This window comes from Emydura macquarii, unplaced genomic scaffold, assembly GCF_026122565.2.
Source record: "Emydura macquarii macquarii isolate MOO-44397 ecotype Brisbane River unplaced genomic scaffold, CSIRO-AGI_Emac_v2 contig_2897, whole genome shotgun sequence".
Lineage (NCBI taxonomy): Eukaryota > Metazoa > Chordata > Testudines > Chelidae > Emydura > Emydura macquarii.
The window spans coordinates 33,756,171-33,774,717 of NW_027133034.1; the positions used below are offsets into that span (position 1 = coordinate 33,756,171).

An 18,547-nucleotide genomic window follows, 5' to 3' on the forward strand; every position below is an offset into this window, starting at 1 on the left:
CAAGCAAGTAGGGGTTAGAGAGGGATAAGGAATCTGTGGAGCCTTGGCTAGTAGAATTGAGCCAGTAGGGGTTGTGGAATATGCTATATCCAGTGAAGGATGGTGGCAAATTGCCCTTCTCCATGTTGGGGTAACAGGGGAGTCTATGTACTGATCCATATTTGCAGCATTTAGCAAAAATTCAGTCTAGTCCTTAAAGTGAGGCATCTATGCATTCTCTATGTAACCATTTTCTTTTTAAGGACCAAATCTTGAAGTCCTTAATCAGGCAAAACTCTTATTTATGGAAGAGTAGATTGCCTGAATAAAGGTTTAGTAAGGACTTCTGGATTTTGTCTTGAATACTAAAGCAAAGAGAAGATATTACTAGTTCGATGGTTAACATATGCAAAGTTATGGTAAAAGGACTCTATGGGATACTTACGACACTTGAGATTTGGGAAAGCTTATGCTGTGAGTGACCTCAGTGCCTCACCATTATAACAATTACTAGACAATGACTGTGACGACTTAAATTTCAGCGATTTCATTGCTTTTTAAGGAAGTAATGTTTCTCGATTTTTAAATTAAGCGTGTGATGTAGCTCGATCTATGAATTGTATATTTATTCTATTGATTACTTAAGAATCCCCAGTTATCACTCTGAGGTTTGACAGGTTCTTGTCCCAATATCAGGCCCAGTATTATTAAAATTAGTGTTTAGATGGGAACCCTGATGTGCACAGTTGCAACACTCAGACCAGGATGGATTGATTTTAAATCAAGGCAAATTAAATAATTCATTTAAATCATGATTTAAATCACCAAGAGAAAATCATTGATTTAAATCAAGTTTCCCACTGATACCACTTCACATATTTTTTAAACAGTGGTGCAAATCTGATCACTAAAACATGTTAAAATTTACAACTCAGTACAGCATTTTTCAACATCTATGAGGGTATACTTTGTGAAATTTTTTAGATAACTTGATTTTTATTAATTTAGGAAATAGTACATAATACTCATTACCTGTGTCGAGCTGCAGAGAGGCTCTCGAGAGGCCTAACTCTTGTTCTATTGATTATAAAAGCTTAGCACTGCCCTCAGGGCCTCACTCTTGTCAAGCTGCACTAATTTCGCGTAACAAAGTCTTGTGCGCCCTAACAGCAACTGAAGGAACTCTGTTTCAAGGTGCCTGGCTAATGATTTCCACCCATTCAGGAGAGTGACTTTGTTTAAAACATCATCAGTAAACATGTACTGTTTAAATGGTTCTGCTCCAGCCCTGAAATTTATTATGACTTGCATAACTGAGGAGTGATTTTGAGATGCCCATGCCATGGTAGCATCATCATCTTCAGAAGTTAGGCATCTACCTTTATATCTGGAGTCGAGAATGTTCACAAGAAAATGAGGTGGAGTTAGTGCTTGATCCATTCGCTTCTTTATTGCCTGCAGTTTAACTTTCTGGTGAGGTATTTCTTTCTTCAATGTCTCTTGACATGCCTTCCAGATTTCGACAGCATCAGCTATGCAGCAACAATTTCTCTGAAGTTTGTTTAAGGCTTTCAATATAGGCTTCAGTATACTAAGCATATCCTCTACATTCCTCTGTAATCTAATGTTAGATACTTTGAATGAGATACTTCCATCTATTTTATCATGGTATTCTTCACAAAGTTTTATGGGAATAGGCCAGTTCTTAATAAATGGTTCAAAACAATCAACCACAGAATTCCATTGAACATCTTGAGGGGGAATTTGTTTGGATCCTCTTGCTCTCTTCAATGAAGCTGAAGCACAGTGGTTGTTACGGGAGTATTTTGCAACTTCAACAACATTTTCTTTTATTCCTGGAGAAGACGTACTTAAGTCTTTGGCTAAAAGATGCATTAAATGGGCACTGGAGCCATATGTTATTAAGGAGCATCCTTCCGTTTCTTCTTCTAAGTATCTTCTCATCTTTGCCACGTTTGCAGCATTGTCTGACAAAACTGCCCATGTGACAGTTGAATTTTTGTTCACAGTTGATTACAACTTTCATGGCCACTTCTTTTAAATATTCTGTTGTGTGGGCATTTCCCAATGTATCTATTGTTTCTGAAAGATATGCAACCCCATCTTCTGTTGTCACACAGGCACATATTACTGGATTACTGTGTACATTGCTCCCCCTATCAAGGCTTAAGTTGGCAAATTTCCCCTCAGTATTTCTTGCACACTGTTTAAGTTCCTTCTCATACACTGTGTCTAGCAACCTTCCACCAATATCTGTAAAGTGGAGTGTGGTCATAAGGACTCAACCATGTCAATGAAGTGTTTATTGTTAACAATGAGAAAAGGAGAATTTTGTGGCATAAATAAACCGAGCAATCTTCTCATCTGTGGTGTCTTGTTGGTATTTGCTAGCCCTTACTACAAACCCATCCATGGTGGTGGTTTTACTGGATGATTGAAATCTTTTGCTTGCTACTGATGCTTTTAGCAGCAGTGCTACAACTAAACGTATTTCAGACGACAAAGTATCTGCAACAACTTCAGAGTCATCCATTGGTAAACAGTTACAGTCAAAGTCTCTTAAGCTTAAATGGAATCCTGAAACAAAATTCAAAAATGATTTTGGATAGTTGTTGTTCTCACTCTATTATTCAGTTAATCATTTACATTTTTTTCAGCAAGGATGCAGATCCGATTCCAAATGACCAAAGAAGCTAAGACTGATTGCACTTAGAGTGCACTTAGTTTTGGAGTAAGCCCCATAGAACTCACTGGCACTTCTGTTTTTTGAGAAAACAAGTATAGGATGGGGTTCCCTTGGGAAAGCTGAGTTATGCTGAAGTAAAATACGGAAAAGACTTATGACATCACCATTATGGTCTGTGGCCATGATGTTCCAAAATAAGGGGCATGTATTATGTAATATAAAATAAGAAAATGACACCCAGTGGCAACTGGCAACTCTAGATTTCTCTTACTGCAGCTTTCTATATACTTGGGTGATAGATACTAAACCTAGTTAACTAATTAAACAAGCCGTAAGGTTAGCTAAGATAAACTTTTTTTTTTCTAGCAACATCCAACATATCAAACAGCTTGGGCATTTACTTATTAAATCACACTTATACTAGAAAAGGCATAGAGAGAGTCTTGAATGATGCATTGCAAAGTGAATTATTTAAGTTACTAACCAGTTGATCCACATTGTTCTTTAGACATATCCACATCATTTTCTCCCAATAAGCTTTTTTCATTATGATGTTTCATTTTTGCAACTAAGCCCTGCATCTCCTTCTTGCACTGCTTACACTTGACACATTTTCCTTTTTTACCCAGGGAAGGCATTTCTTCAAAATATTCCCAGATAGGGTCTCTCTTATGCCCAGAAGCCATTACAGTTTTTCTGTGCCAAAAGTGAGAGGGAATATAGGAAGCTGTGTGTGAACTGAATAATGTCTTCCCTTTTTCTTTTTAGTCCACTCCACTGTCCCTTTCTGCTCTGCCTTTGTCCTTTGTCTCTCTGTCTTTGACAGTGACTTAACTAACTCCTCTGCCTTGCGTGGCCCTGCTCCACCACCATATAAGCACCGAACAACAACAGTCCTATCAAGCCTGTCTCCTTATTTGCACATGTGACCTTAGTGTGCTGAGAAACAGAAACTGAAAGCCTAGAGCTTTCAAGAAGCAAGAGCTGGTAGTTAGGCTGGACAGACTAGAACCATTAATTCATTTTTATGAGACTGTAAGTGTAGGTTTAGCATGTTTGTGATGAGATTTAATTGTAACTTATTTTTTTAAATGAGAGAGAAATTTAGTATTTTATTGATGATTTAAAAAAAAAATCATTGATTTTTATTCACCCTGACTTTAGGAACCCTTCTATATTTCTAGTAGTTTATTAATACATTTAGCAAAGTCACAAGCACTCTAACCCAGCAAGGTAGATAGAGATAATACAGAATGTACATCTGAACATCCATGTACTCCCACCATCTCTTGCAGAACAATCTGAAATGTGAGCCATTATCTTCCTCATCATCACCAGTGTGCATCATCCGGGCACCACCAAAGAGCTACATCTCTCTCTCTCTTCCTGCCCATAGGCTGGCATATAACAATATGTTACGCTGACTCCACTATGTCTAATGCATATTCAGTAGAGTTTTCTCTCCTCTTCCTTATTTTGTATTTCCACACCCTACTAACATTGGGGAGCCCTTCTCTTATGGTAGGGTTTCCCAAACTTTTCTTATTGCATACCCTGTTCCAGATTTACCAGCTGCCCACATATCCCTACCCTTCTCATCACTGACAATTTGTGTGTTCATCTTAACACTTTAGCCATTTGTTCATATTTCACTCTTACATACAGATATAGTTATAATGAGACATATACAACCCGCCCAAAAAAACCCTGACTAAGTTCTGAGCTCAGTTAGACCGGACAGATGCTGGGCAACTGAATCCTTGCTGTGGATGATTGGAGGTGAGGGCACTGTATATCAGTGTCTCTGTGTATTGGTGTTCTCATTGGTACATCTTGAAGTAAATTAACTACCATATTTTATATAACAAATTCCCACAGAGTTTTAAAGCTTTGTCTGAGTAGCCTATTTGAAAATTCAATAAATAAAATAATTAATAAGTAAAATCCACCGTTACACAATTTCTCCCATATACCCCCGAGAAATGTATCCCTGTAGGTATGAGAGACATGAACCAGAGTTTGGGAATCTCTATAGATTAGTATATTAATGAGCTCAACTTATTATCATATACATCAATTTACTGCTAAGGCACTCTTGTGGTCAGACATATGCAGGAGTTCCCATCCTAAAATATCAAAAGCTGATGTGAGTTCATGTTCCTGTGGTTGGCTGGTGTTGTCATGGACAGATTTCCACCTTAAATACTGTATTCCCAGTTTCCCAAAACTAGGGGGTGATCTTTAGGCTATTTTATCTGTGCTAGAGTTCATAGTCCTCAAGCCTTATGTCTTACAGGATACAGGCCTGTAGCTTCTTCGCATTACTGCTGAATAAAATAAATGTTAGTTACGCTATAGGTTACAGGAAATTAACTCTAAAGTGGGATCTTCTACCTTCGACATAGGCTATAGTGTCATCCCAGCAACATGGGTGAAGAAGAGCATATTCCCTCTGTTAGTATAAGCAGGAAATATTCCACTACACCAGTGTGAAGACTTGCCATAGCTGCTGAAGACTAAGTGGCTCTCCACTTTTTGAGCAGTAGCGGCAATGAGCATGAGCATCATGTCATGGAAGTAGACGATCCAACTGACGCTTTTAGCTTAATATGACTTAAGGCCAAATCTTGCCCTTATCCTCAATGCAAGGGGGATCAGGGATGCTGGCAGATGCATCTCCTTTCCAGGAATCCTTACTGCCATGGTGTATGCTAGTCAGTAATGGGGGAATAAGGCTGGGCACAACTTCTACAGGGTTGACCATGCCCTGAAACACAGGCCATTGCTGTATCTGGTCTCCTTTCTGATACTCTCTAAACACTAAGAAGAGATCTTGTTCTTCTGCTTCCACAATAGGCTCTCTGTGCAACCTCTTCCCTCCATGCACAACGATAAGTAAGATCTAGCCCTTAATATTTTTTACACTGGGAGTTTTAGGAACTAATTTCAGAATGTCTCTAGCAATCTCCTAGAATATTCTCACTGCTAAAGTAATTGTTTAGCTTTCTAAAGTACATTACATGAACTATGTAGATCATGAAGATGATTCATACTCCTATTATTGCAATGGTTAATGTGAATAAAGTGTTTGGACTTGTGGTGTGAGGTATGCCATAGCAAATAACGAAAAGAAACATGTACAATAAAGAAAAAGCTAGCATCTATTGAATAATGTATAAAAAGTTGTCAGTTCTTTGCAGAGGAGAAATAATTTGTTCAACCATTAATGTACAGTGTACAGCATTTCATAAAACCTATAAAACCCATAGATGGCAGCCACTGCTGTGTATTACATCAGCTTGACACCCACAATAAAAAGTTTAAATGGTGAAAAATATCTGATAGTGGGTTTTACTTTCTACAAGGACAGCATGTTTCAATATGTGCTGAGACCTAACCACTAGGCAGCTGAAAGTCTATGGTTCATTTTGTACCATCTCTGGCACACCCTCCATTACCATTTTTGACTTGCCAGCTTTCCATTATCCACAGAAGTCCCTTTTTCTTTTCTTTTTTTTTTTAAATACTTGAATCAGATACTTAGGATGGTCAGGTTAACATAGGTGGGAGGGTGAGTAGCTGCTAAGCTGCTCCATGATCAGGACTCTGTGGGGAGGCTTAATCAGAGCTCCCATCATCCTTCAACTGGGCCTTAAGGATCCTTAGCTCCTGTTCCTAACCCAGGAATCAGCAGAGGCTGATATGGTAGTCACTGAGAATATGCCTGTTTAGAGAAGTGGGTGGCTTTTATGGAAGGGGGGGAACATCATTTGTTAGTAATTGGAGATTGCAGCAAATTTGCTGCCTTTCCAGTTGTGACTGTCTTGGTGGGAGATTGATGATACCCTTTGCCTGCTGACAACTTAATTTCAGAACAGTTAGCAGCTCCTGTGCCTGAGGGGAAGAGACTGGTTGGCTCTTTCGGTATCTGACCGGCTGTCAGTCATATGGAGAGACTCACCTGCCAATGGAAATTGACACCCTCCTGATGTCATGTCCCTGAGTTCTTCCTGCTGTGGGTGGCAGTAGGGTTGTGGTGGAGGTAGGGAGGGTGTCAAAGCAGAGTCTGTGCTGTCAGAATGGAGGGATGTTGGTGAGAAGCTTATTGGCCAGGGAAGCTCAAACATCTGAGATACAACTTCCCATGTCTTTAGAGTCCCACTCAGAGTGTGATCTTCTTCTTCCACCTCCTTTAATCTCCAATACTATGTAAACTGAGGGGGATTGAAACCTTTGAGGGAAAGCAGGGAGAAAATTACCCAAGTGTCTATTGTGCTGTGTCAGGGAGCAATAAATGGAGATTCCTGTTAAATAAGAAGAGTGGGAGCCTGCAGCGTGCCCAGTCAGAGCTTCGATACAGGAAAAAGTCAGTAGTTGTTTTGTATGTGATCCTGAATCAATACTCCCAACCAAAATTATTGCCATCATTTGTCTTCATTCATCTGTGAAGTCCGTCAATTAGAGTGTAAACTCCTCAGAGTAGGGACCTAATTTTTTATGTGCCTTCTGTGGTGTGCCTAGCACACAGATGGGCACAGTAAAAAAAAATAAAATAAAAATTAATTGGATTGGGTATACATGTGCTTGTTTCATTGAGGAGCACAAGCTTTGCTGGATCCAACAAATGACGTGCCAAATGTACTGAATGATTCTTTAACATCTTTCTTAAAGGAGCAATTAGTAATGTGTGAGAATTGTTAGTTGCTTTTTTTATATTTAGATGTTTTGTTTGTTCTATACAAAAATACATATCAGGAAAAAAATAAAACTAAAAAGCCCAAAGTTGGGTGCAAACGAAAAGAGATCCAAGATTTGCTATTTTTTATATTCTATTTAGAGAAATTGGTTTTAGCTGTCAAAATGATCAATGTGATCATTAAAAATCTGAGACTTTGTTTACAAAGATGCTTTACAGGGCAATTAAAAACACATGCAGATATTCTTAATAGTGACCATTTGCCTTTCAGTAATCAACAGTTCCTTGGAGAAGCTAAACATGAATCTCCATTTTTTTTATAGCATGCAAAAAAGCTCATTGCAATTACTAAATATGTACACTCAAATGTACGGTGTGTGTAGCAATTGTTAGAACTGCTTATCTTTTGTCAGTTAAGTCTCTTCTTAGTGATCACTATGCATAGTGAGAGCATGAAAAGAAATACAGAAAAATAAAAATTGGTTAATCAAATTAAAGTGTACGTTTTTCACTTATTCAGAATTATTAAAAAATCAAATACACTCTCATCAATCCAAATGGCACAGGGGACAGAGGCGGTGCTAGCCCATAGGGAGCCCTAAGCAGTAATACTTTGGGGCTCCCCACATACAACACATATTAAAAAAAGTGAATTGGGTGCCCCTTGAACTGCTCAGTGTGCTAAGTAGTTGCTTAATCTGCTTATGTCCTAGTGCCAGGGGATATCCAAAACTTTCAGATAACTAGGCTTTCTGATAAACGGAAGTGCTATTAACTAACATAGGAGTATATGGAGGGCATTGAATGGATTTGGATAAATAGACTTTTCAGAGAACTGGTGTTAGATCTGGCCTGCCCCATCTCTCTTGGTTCCTAGACACGTTCACAGACAGAAAGCAGCAGGCCAGAGTCCAAAGTGCAGGCAATCTGATGTTTATTGGAGTTAAACAAGCAAACATAACTACCTTCCAGATGGTATATGCTTAATGAATGGTCTCTGGTAAAGCTTTAGTAAGAGTTAGGTTAATGTATTTGCCGGGACAGGACTTCTCAATGTAGTTATGACAGCTTTAATGCCACAAGATTTCTGCAGTTGGTCTGGCTTCCTATATATTTATGGTGCTTTTTGGCAAGTTTTCCTCATGAGTTGTTGTTGTTTCTACTAGAGACAACTGGAAGATAACCATTGACCCTTTCTGGAAACTAGGGCTTCCAGTGCTAGCTGGGCTGGGTATGTAAATCTTCCTGGGAAATAGGTGCAAGCAGATGTGGTATCTGTGGATCTCTCTGGGAGATTGAAATTGGGAGATTGTTCAAGAAAATTGAACAATCTTTTAGTGGACTACAAATTAATCCAGAGCCTTTACGTTATATACAAACATACGTTCATCCACCCGATTCTTGTTCAGTCTGTCCAATTCTCAGGCAGAGGTTGGAGAAGCTATCATTGTTTAGCTCTATGGTGCAGTACAAATACAAATACTGTAGTTTATCAATACAAATCAAAATGCATATTAGGAGAAAAATGCCACTTTATTACCTAAAAGGCAGCCATAGATAATCTCCCCAAAAGCTGTAAATAAGTGGCATTGCTAATAATCACACACAGTTTATTAAGTAATCTGCATTTATGTCCACAGTTTGATATGAATGTCTGCTTTCAGTTTCTAAGAGAGAACTCTCCAAAAAGTGATCATGTAATCAAGAGATCTGTCTTGTAAACTCGTCATGTAAACAAAACTACAGCATTTTGTAAATTGTGAATTACCTCTTATTCAGATTATTCCTTACATATGTATGAAAGACTTCCATTAATTTAATGGGAGTTGGATCAGAACCTTCATACATTTAAAAATAATTACATAACTAGTGAGGTTAGGTTTTCAATTACCCATATTTAAATTAATAACTACAAGTCAGTTTAAACCAGGGCCCTTTCTAGCTAATCTCTTTTGTGTTAAGTGAGATAGAAAGTTATTCATCACTTGGGTGGCTTTACTATGTCTCTTTAAGTTTTAAAATAATACCCAGGAAAGCCTGTTTATGTGTAAATGTAGCTGCATGTTTGTTGATACACACAATAATAGGCAGGTGACTCCTAGATATTAAATATAGGTATCATAGATATTGAAAGTGAGCCCTCCTGATTCGCCTTCCCTTGTGATTTTTATTGCACTCAAGTCTCTGAAAGTCCTTTTGACATTTTCACCTAACCATTGAGGCTCTCCATTATGGCCACCATCCTTTTAGTTTCAGAGGATGAGAGAGCATCTTCTTTGGCTCCTAAAGTGTCGCTCTTGATGTAGTCACCATCTCCTTTAAAAGGCCCCAACTCTGAAGGCTGTATTCCTATGTAATGAGTATTTTTATCAGGCTTTTAATGCAATCTGAGCAATTTTTTTTTCATTCTTTTTCACATTCTAGTCATTTAGATATGTGTTGCAGGTGCCCACAAAACTAGACGTATCAAACCCACAGGGCTTTTAAGTCTATTAAACTTACAGGCTGAAGAAAGTTTTTATCTTGCTTTACAAAAAAAGAACTGTTGTCTTGCCATTTAAATCATTTACCAAAAGCTTAAGGCATTTAAGGTTTTAATATCTCCCATTCTGCTTCATTATTCTCAGTTCCTCATGCATGCTACATCATCAGATGTCCTGGCTCTGATGCTCCTTCATACATACAGAAGAGCCCTAAAATAGAATCTAAAAGGTTCTTTTCTCTGTTTTAGTTAGGTTTAAGATGTGTGAGACAACATTAGGAAAAAATCATATCATATTTCACTTCCCCTTAGGCTCTTAAGGTAAATTCCAGAGTGGCAATTCTTTTATAGTCAGTTTCACATGTCAGACATTCTCTTGCATCTTGAGGCAGTGACACAGTGCTGGCTGATTTTACATAATGTTGCTATGTTTTGTCCCTTTTCACCTTTGGAGAAATTTCCCCCATTAGGTTTCCCAGTAGGTACTACTACTAAATAATGTGTACAATAGTTAGAACAGCAGGATGGTTTCCCTGGTAAGTATTGATTCTGTTCTAAGGATTAGCAATATGGAGTCCTTAAAGTAACTATGTAAAATAGCATTTTCTTACTCAACAAATGCGTTCAGTCTTATCTGCTAACCTGAATGACAAAAATATTTTTACAGCTTTTTTTTTTTTTTTTTCCCCCTCCTGTTGGAATTGCAGAGCCAACACTGACATAGAACACTTTTTCAGGGAAAGCACCATTTAATTGATAACAAATCTGCTTTAGCTAAATCTTCTTTCATAACCAATTTTAAAATTAAGAACCCTCTTCTGCCACATGATATATGTGTAATGAGCCATCTCTGGTACTTTAGCAAAAGTTAGGCTAATATCTTTGCCAGATCAGGACTTCTCAATGTAGTTCTAACCCCAATTCCACATTCCATCCTATTGAGCACCTGCTTAACTTTATAGACATGTACTGTAGTCCCAGTACTGTAGTCCCATTAATAAACTTCAGTACTTAGTTGAATAGAGACGGATTTAAATGTGCTTAAATGCTTTGCTGATTCAGGATCTGTAGCTGGTTGTGTTTATACAATTGGGCTCTATGACAGAGTGGACCAGATTCTTTTCCAACTCATGCATTATCAAGAGAATTATTTACTGAGGCCCATTCTACAATTGTACTGGTTAAACTAAAGTTGTGATTTTTAAACTTTTTGTAGCTAAAGTGGTACAACTGTGGGTGTGGACACCTAGATTGGTTTAAACCTGACTGTTTGGTTTGCAGAGGTGCAAGCTAAACTGACATAAAACAGGTTTAAATCTTTGTGTCCACACACATTTTTGGACCAGTTTAGCTAAGAGCTTGACTATATGCAGGTCTTCACTAACCTGAGTATGATGTTAAATCAGTAGAAAAGGCTGTGTAGGCACTCGTATTTTGGTATAATAGTGGCTTATTTTGGTTTAGTTTGTCAGTTAGGAACAGGATTAAGATGAACCAAAATAAGCCACTATTAAATCAAAATAAGTATCTACATTCGGGTTTGCACTGGTTTAAGAAAACCAATATAACTGAACTTGTCTAACAGAACCGCTGCAAGTTTATATATGTGAGGCCTACATTGACCTTAAACTGATTTAAGTACTGAAACTTCTGTGTGTAGATAAGTGCTAAATTCTAATGAGTTACACATGTGCAAGCACACTGAATAATAATGATACCAAGATGGTGCTTAAAACTGAAGGACATGATGATGAGAGGAACTCTGTAAATTTTTTAAAAGTGCAGTTCCAGCGCAATAATGTATCTGTAAAAAAGATACTGTGGAGAATCCAGACTTGTCTCCTGCTAATTTCCACGTCAGATGTGATCAGTTTATAGGTTAAAAAGAAGTTTTATCTAGCTGCTTGGCCTGAGAACTCAGCCAAGGCAGTGAGAGCCATGCTGGTTCATTCCTTGATTTTTGACATGAGGCTGTCTTAAAATATCTTTTAATTCGTAGTTTCTCAACCTGTGATACGTACGCGAGACGCAGGCAGGCGGTACTCAGGGGAGGGGGGGGAGGAAAGAGAGAAGGGGAGGCGGGCAGCAGCTGCTGACTTCTGGGGAAGCCTGGCAGCAGCAGCCCACTTCCCACCCAGTCCCAGCTCCTAGTTGGGAGATGTGCAGCAGTCCCCGGCTTCTGGGAAAGGCAGTCAGCAGCCCCCCACTTCCTGCCTAGTCAAAGCCCCAGCTGGGAGGCAGGCAGCAGGCACCATAGTCCCGGGAAGCCGGGCTGCAGTTGCCCATTTCCTGACCTGTCAGCTCCCAGCTGGGAGGCGGGCAGCAGCTACCCACATCCCGTCAGGTCCCAGCTGAGAGGCAGGGGACAGCCGCTGGCTTTTCGGGAAGGCGCGTGGCAGCCGCCAACTTCCCGCCAGATCACAGCTCCCAGTGGAGAGGCGGGCGGTAGCCATCAGCATCTGGGGGAGGCGGGCAGCAGCCCCCCGCTTCCCGCCGGGTCCCAGCTCCCAGCTGGGAGGTGGGAGGCAGCCGCTAGCTTCTGGGAGAGGCGGGCAGCAGCCCCCTGCTTCCTGCTGGGTCCCAGTTCCCAGGTGGGAGCCCGGTGGCAGCCTCCTGCGTCTTGTCAGCTGGGCGGCAGCCACCCGCACTCCAGCTCCAAGCCAAGGGACAGCTTTCAGCACCCTGGCTTGAAGATGGGCAGCAGCCGCCTGCCCACATCCCTGGGTCCCAGCTGGCGCAGAAGCCTCCTCTGCCCCAGCTCGGATTGGGTGGCAGTCGCCCACCTCCCAGGCTGGCAGCCAGGCAGCAGCTGCCTGCAACTTGCCCAGGTGGCAGCCCCCATCCCTGGTTCAAAGCCCAGTGCCCAGAAAACTTGTCAATTTCATTGCTTTATGACAGCCCCAGATTTTATCAGTTGCTTCTTTTCCTGTCTCTCTCTCGCCCTCCTTCCCTGTCTCTCTCTCACCCCTTCCTCCTCTCAAATCTATGGCAAAAAATTTGGCATGGCGCTTTATATTCCCCAGCATTGGCATGCTGCTCAAAGCCTCCTAGCTTTGGCCAACATCACCTCTAGCCCAGGTACGTACATGAGTTGTGCACCCTGGTGTAAAGGTGGTAATCTTACCCACACTAGATCTGACATCTGTCATATCATGGCTTTATATACTCAGCCCTTCTTCCAACATATGGCTCACATTAGTCTGTAAATATAAAATCCCGTGGAAAATTGAGTGTTGGGGTACTTATTAAAATTTTCAGAAGTTAGGGGGTACTTGCTTCTTAAAAGGTTGAGAAACACTGTGTTAATTTACAGATTGTTAATAAAATGGGATGATTTGGTTTATTTTGGAATCTGTTCATGAACCCATATGCCAGATAGTTTTCTAAAATAGGACTCAAAACCAGTTACTGTACGTATGCACTGTTCACCTTTTAAAACTTGAATCTATGGGCACTTAATTCTTTAACTTATGGAGGGATTAGACTCTGTCTTTGAGTAATTGCTTGTGATGTTTCATTTTTTAATCAAGACCATAAGAGTTTCTAATGGAGTCCTAACATAACTTTACAGCACCTGAAATGGCCATACTCTGATATTCTGGGAATGAAAATTTGAAACCTCACACTGTTTTGTTATGTTTTATCCATATCATTAAAAGATAGACAGTATTCATTCCTCACAATTAGTCTATCCGTTTATTTCAAAATAGGAAGAATATTCTTCGGTTTTTGGATGCTGAAAGAGATGTCTCCGTGGTCAAAAGCAGCTTCAAGCCAGGAGATGTAATTCACTATGTGCTAGACAGACGTCGCACCCTGAACATTTCTCAGGATTTGCATAGCCTCCTTCCTGAAGTTTCACCAATGAAGAACCGTCGATTTAAAACATGTGCAGTTGTAGGCAATTCTGGCATTCTCCTGGACAGTGAATGTGGAAAGGAGATTGACAGCCATGACTTTGTAATAAGGTGAGTTTTCATCTGCAGCTGGGGATTATAACCTGCTATCTATGACTTGGAGTGTGGGGCAACCTGACAGAAATGCTTTAACCTGAGATATCAATTTCAGGGATTATTTGGAATTACTGAGTAATGTATCTGAAATGATATTTTTACTGTGTGATGCCTAAATTTAAATACATTTCAGTGTGGAAAAGAACAAGATTACTTCTTTATTGAAAATAAGAGAGATGTGCACACTTGGAGGTAAAAGAGAGATTCATATTACTCATTTCTTTTGATTGTTCATTTGTTTTATTCTAGATGAAATCATTTTTCCGATAGACTAGTTGGTCCTGTAAATGGAAAATATTTTCTTTTTCCAAAATATCTCTTCCTGTCTCGTGGCCAATAGACATGGCCTAGCATAAATTACTGAAATATTTTATATACAGTAGAGGGGCAAAATATCATTGTTATGCATTGGACTTTAGTTAGATGGCTTCCATTAAAGTAACTGGAAGCCGCACGTTGCACTAACAATATATCCGCACAGCATGTACAAAAAGTTTCATATGATTATTTTTTCTTTTTGTGTAGTCATTCAAACATGCTTAACCTCAACAAAATGTCTTAGGACTTTACAGGTCAGTGGCAAATTAAGAGCAGTTACTGGCTCCATTTGACAAACTGCATTATATGAACATATATAGGTACGTTTAGACAAAAAAAATAGGGCCTGTGCTTTTTAGGCCAAAGTCTCTGTTGCTATGAAACAAGAAGGGTGAAAGGGTGATGATAGAAAATTACTGTATATGTAGGGTTAGCTCACATCACTGCCCCGTTCTTGTTTTTCCTTTTCTGTCTTGTTCAAAGATGTTGGTTAAAGAAATGAGAGGATAGGAGGAGGGATCTGCAAAAGGAAAAATTATGGTATTTTCTTTTCATAATGTTAAGACTGGGATTTTCAAAAGCTTTCAGTGGAAGTTGGACAACTAACTCTCTTATGCAACTTTGAAATTCACAGCTAAAGAAATACATCACCCTTTTCCTAGTAGTAACAACTGCAGGAATTATTGAGTAATATTTTCTCCAAAGGCACAATTTTAGGCTTGAGTAGAGAAACACAGCAAGTTTTTCAACAAGATTTAAGAAAACCTCGTTAGTCTACCGGGCAATCTGAAATACATTTCATCATTATGCACTTAATCACAGCTAGTTATCCCATTTTATGATCACTTCTATTAATCTGCCAAAGATGCTAATAAAAATGGAAACAAATCCTTTCGAGTCTCTGTTATGCAAAAATGCTGTATGTCACTTAGGGTTGCCAAAGACCTCAGATGTTTCTGCACCGTGCTAACTGAAGGGCCTGACATTTATTTTGGACAGTGATAGTGCAGAAAGTTGGGAGGGCCGAGTCAAGAAACTTATAAGGAGTTGGAAGATATATTATAATGTCTTTTCTTCACACTCCACCTTTCATAACTCTGTGTTCTGTCCTACAACACCTGATCCAAACACTGCATATAATAGGAGCTATATTTTATTTGGGAGGTGTTCTAGTGACTGGCCAGACACTGCCCTTTCCTTTTCCATTCATGTTCCACTTGTACTGAGAACCCTTTGACTCTTCCCGGTTAGAAGTGGTAGTCGAGATTCTTCATTATAAATAGTCTGTTGCCTAACTGCAGTTAGCCTACAGCTTTTTTTGTTGTTGTGCCCTCTTGCAGATTTAATGTATTTGACTTGACAAGTTGCATAATGATACAGATACCAGATTTTATGCAGGAAATTCTTTTATGTGAAGGCAAATTCATGATTGTCCCTCAAAAAGGCTCGGATTCAGCAAAGTACCTAAGCATATATTTAACTTTAATCATGTGCTGAATTCCTATTGAAGTCCAAGAACTCATCTCGAAGACCTCCTCTGCCCATCCCCAAAACACTTTCTAGCTAGTAGTGAAACCAGAGGATGAGATCTAGCAGAAATTTGGAACGAACAATGAATTTGAGCCCTGTGGAATAAAGATAAAGTACATTTGCAGAGGCTTAATCTACAGAAATTAGTCTGTGAATAAAATGAAAATGATGAAGCACAATATGAACATCAGGAAGCAAAATCTACAATTCCACTATTTAGATTGGAGGCATATGTATCACTTCAGTCCAATCCCATCGCATCAGAGGGACTAGCTATGATAAGCAATATCCGTAATGTTCCAGAACATGATCAGATTAGTGCATTCTTCATATAAACAAGGTGCAAGGAAGGGGGTGTGTGGCATTGGAGAATGTATGGTATAGAGAGATTTTATTCACCGGTCAGAGCTTAAAACTCTTCAGAAGTGCACAGAACGTGTATGGCTAAAGTACATTACAGAGACTTTCTGCTGCTTAAAGTATGTAGTAAGGAAGGCCCTTAGGAATCATGAGAGAACAGTGAATATATCTTTTTAAGTTCCTCCTCCCAATAAAAGTAAATAACATTCTATGCTCCCTTCATGCTGGATAATTGTATTCCTGTAAGGGCTCAGATATGAACTCCAGCATCTGACTTTGCTAGTTCCTTTGCTTTTGATTGGTGTCTCTAAAAATAAAATATCCACATTTTATTCACCATGTTTTGCTTATTTGGAAAAAGCAGTTGTATAATGTATAGACTGTATTTGGCACAGTACAAACAAATGAAGAAAGCTTCTGTAGACTAACTTTTTTTGTATAGCATGAGGAAGCTGTCTTAGGTATATGTTTATATTGTTTTGGTGAAACTAAATATAATTCAGTTAATTTTGGTAACACTGTGTTTTCCTCTTAAGAGATTCATGAAAGAAAATACATAACAGAAAGTGCATGTGTGTGATTTATTAGAACAGGAGTATCTTGATCATGACTACCTCTAGTATCAGTGGTCTTGTTAGTTTAATGGTGACACTGAGAGTGACAGTGAGGCCAGAGTCTGAGGGGTAAGGAGGATACTTCAGACATTCTACAGTATTTAGATTGTGATATAGTAAATCCAGCAATCTTGCATTACAATACGATTGAATTGGATACTACATTAAAGATGACCTGAAAATATTAGTAACCAATGAAATATGATCTGGACACCGTGAAAAGCAATATCAAAGGTAGAAGGAAGCATTCATTATATAACTTATTTAAATTTTATAGTGTCTTGTTATTTCTAAGGTAGTCATCCAAGGTCGTTAATAACTGGGCCCTTCTCTGTGAGACAGCAAACTATGTTGTATGCTTCTGATGTCAGACTATCATAGTCCCTTGGAGCATGGAGCTAGCTAAAGGAGAAAATAACTAGTTTGTGTTTAGAACATGTTTATTAAATCAGATTTTTAAAAATAAGTAACCCAGACACACACTATATGCACACATGGGAACAAACAGGTAATTGCTAGTAAATTATACAGTTGCAAGAATGCAATGCAATTAAAGAGCATTAAAAATGCATTTAAAGACTCACGTTTTTGCAAAAGCAGTTGTATGCTTGTCAGTGCAATAGTCTGTTTCTACCATATTTAGTGCACATCCAAAGCAGCTGTTTTTGAGAAAAATCATAACTCTAGACACACAGGACTTGATTCTCTTCACACACCAGTGTAAATCAGGAGTAACTTCTTTAATGTAAAGGGGCCAGATCATCTGCTGGTGTCAAGTGGCTTAGGTCTGTTGAGTTCAGTAAAGCTACAACAGTTTAAGAATCAAAAGGTCTGGCCCAGTTGAGTTAACTTGGTAAGAAGAGATAATAGAGGCATGATTCTCATCTGAAATGTTCCTGATTTCACATTGTTTTCTTTCTTCAGCTTCTTTCCTTGTTGCCTTTTAAAGCTAAGTGTATCCTAGTAAATGAACACTGATCCCTGCATCTACAGTGCTGATGTGATAAATCACAGCATGCAGCATTTCTTTATGGTACCATGAAAAGGTTCCTTAACTGTAAGAACACCTGCCACTCTTTGAAAGGATTCAGTGCTGTAAAAAATAAGATGATAAACTGATTGCTCACAGGCTGCTGAGAATGGCCCGGCTCTGCTTATTGCTGTTCTTCAGTTCTCTAGCTGTTAATCAGACAGATACAAGATGGTGCTCCTGTCTAAGCTTTCTCCTCCACTGAAGAAGTTCTAAACATTTCTACTGCTGTTGCAGTCAGGAAAAAAATGCATATGCAGTAAGATTTGGTGGACCTTTTCTGCTCTAAGGACTCATTTCTCTCCAGTTTCCTTTGCCTTTGTCTTTCCTTTCCTTTGTCTGCATAGTATGATTGTGCTTTTTCTTTAGAAATTAGCTGCAAGTACTTAAAAAACCAGCAGCAGTAGCCATCAGACTACATGTGCTGAATATAACACAAAATAACAAGATTGAAATAGGCTTTCAGGGTATAAATGATTTTAACCTTAACCATTTTTCTGTTTAAGGTGCCTCAGTCCTGGGGTACTAGCTCTCACTGTCTGAGGTTTTCAAGCATGAATTATGCTAGTCATGTTACACCCACTAAAGAGCATAGAGCTAACCTTTGTAGGGTAAGCAAGTGCCAATTTTTTGGTTATATGGTGGTTTTAAAACATTTGTTTAAAAATACACAATTGAATATTCTTTGACATATTTTGTAAGATGATTATCAAGTTTCCAGGTAGCAAAAATAAGAGCCACTGGCATACCTGCCAAGAAATGAGTTCAGGATTCTCTGATTTTCCTAGAACAGTTCGTGATTTCATGAGTACACAAAG

General features: G+C 39.0%; 1 protein-coding gene across 2 annotated transcripts in view; it reads left to right on the top strand.

Moving 5' to 3' along the window:
* The window catches only part of ST8SIA4 (ST8 alpha-N-acetyl-neuraminide alpha-2,8-sialyltransferase 4), an 84,792-nt gene that overhangs the window by 8,952 nt on the left and 57,293 nt on the right, over nucleotides 1-18,547 (top strand). For both annotated transcript variants that reach the window (XM_067568765.1, XM_067568766.1), the window contains exon 3: nucleotides 13,575-13,832. In XM_067568765.1, the coding sequence (XP_067424866.1) occupies nucleotides 13,575-13,832 (258 nt within the window). The remainder of the gene's footprint in view (nucleotides 1-13,574; nucleotides 13,833-18,547) is intronic.